Source organism: Olea europaea, unplaced genomic scaffold (genome assembly GCF_002742605.1).
Source record: "Olea europaea var. sylvestris unplaced genomic scaffold, O_europaea_v1 scaffold27362, whole genome shotgun sequence".
Classification (NCBI taxonomy): Eukaryota; Viridiplantae; Streptophyta; class Magnoliopsida; order Lamiales; family Oleaceae; genus Olea; species Olea europaea.
This window is the reverse complement of record NW_019245790.1, coordinates 1-1,486: the sequence shown is the minus strand read 5'-3', so window position 1 is coordinate 1,486 and position 1,486 is coordinate 1. Positions and strand designations below refer to the sequence as shown.

The 1,486-nt window shown below is 34.7% G+C and overlaps 1 protein-coding gene across 1 annotated transcript; it reads right to left on the bottom strand.

Moving 5' to 3' along the window:
* Window positions 1-70: 70 nt before the first annotated feature.
* LOC111383666 (phosphatidylinositol-3-phosphatase myotubularin-2-like) lies at window positions 71-1,480 on the bottom strand. The gene is made up of 2 exons (XM_023007797.1): window positions 1,238-1,480; window positions 71-628 (listed from the first exon to the last, which is right to left on the bottom strand). Exons 1-2 carry the CDS (start codon window positions 1,295-1,297, stop codon window positions 353-355), a joined length of 336 nt encoding a protein of 111 aa, XP_022863565.1. The 5' UTR covers window positions 1,298-1,480; the 3' UTR covers window positions 71-352.
* Window positions 1,481-1,486: the final 6 nt, after the last annotated feature.

The window sequence follows — 1,486 nt, the reverse complement described above, 5'->3', positions numbered from 1 at the left end:
TTAGAAAACACAAGTACTGACTGAATTTCACCCACTTCAACAAAACTTTATTTTATTTCATATTGCTCAATAAATTTAGATAATTTTTTAAAGTTAGAAACTGAACTTAAACACTATTAATTTACAATTTCTTATGCTGCAAAGACGTCATTATGCTCATCTATTCAATGAATTACATTTTGCCAACTATTTACTCGATGACAGGCATCAAAATTTGCTTTCAAACTCACTTCCAAATTTAGCAAATTCAGCATTTGGCTATCTACACCCTCCATCTCTGGTACGTAATGGGCATGAAGATTCACAAACACGAGTAATCGGATTGATTGCAACATCATTGTCCAAGACAGAATCAGAGATGTACAGCTCTTATATATTTTCTTGCTGCAAATATACAGCACTTTCCTTGTCTGAAGCCGGATATGTTGTTTTCGATTCCAACGCATTCACCATCTTCTGAAAAGTATACCTTACAGCCCAGCGATTGCATAGCTCGCTTTATAGCTGCACTTTCCTTTTTGGCTCGCTCAGCCAAATTCCAGGCTGAGCTGCTAGAGATCTTCTCATTTGTAAAACGCAATGGACTCGACGGCAGACATATAACTTTAGACTCTGCTACTTCTTTTGCCTGTTAACATTTGAGAATGTGTAATTGATAAGAAAAAAGAGAAAAATGAATTATAATTTTAACGGGGGACAGACAAGGACAATAATCCAAAATAATTTATAATTTATGTACAAAAATTCAATTTGATAGTTCGCTCAAGGATTTCTTGTTGTGGTAAGAGCAAAAATTAAAGATTCAGACGCTAGGAACAAATGACAAGTTGGCTAGGAGTTTAGTACTCCCTAAATGAAACAATAACGCAATAAAGAGACATCAAGCTGCAGTATAATTGACAAAAACTTTAATATATTATTCTTATCTAAATATGCTTTAATCCACCTTCTCAAAGGTGCCGCCGTTATAAATTCTATACCCAGACAGTTCTTTTGGAAGCACGATAATTTACATTTTACAAACAAAACCTTCAGAAAAGTAACAAAATTAACAGCATTACCTATTCTTGTTCAAGAAATGATACAAATATATAGCATCTATGATGGAACAGATTAAGCAAAATGCTACAAAAAGTTCTGGCCAGTAGTAAATTCCAGAAGACCAATATAGAAATTTAAATGAGTCAGGGAAACATTCAAATTCAAGCCAAACACTAGATGACAGTATGACGCTCACCAACTTATTAAACTCGAAAGACCATGCTCGAATAGGAAGCATTGGAATTCCAGTGTGCATGAATCATGGAGGAGAAAGCTCAATAAGGTGACTTGTATACAATACTTGACATACAGTAACAACTGTACAATAACTGCATAAAATATAATTTGGATAGCAAATCACAAGCATTAAAACCAATCCATGGCCAAAGGAGAAACTTGTCACGGACTGCGTTTTTGGGAGTTTCAATCCAATGCCAATGAGGGT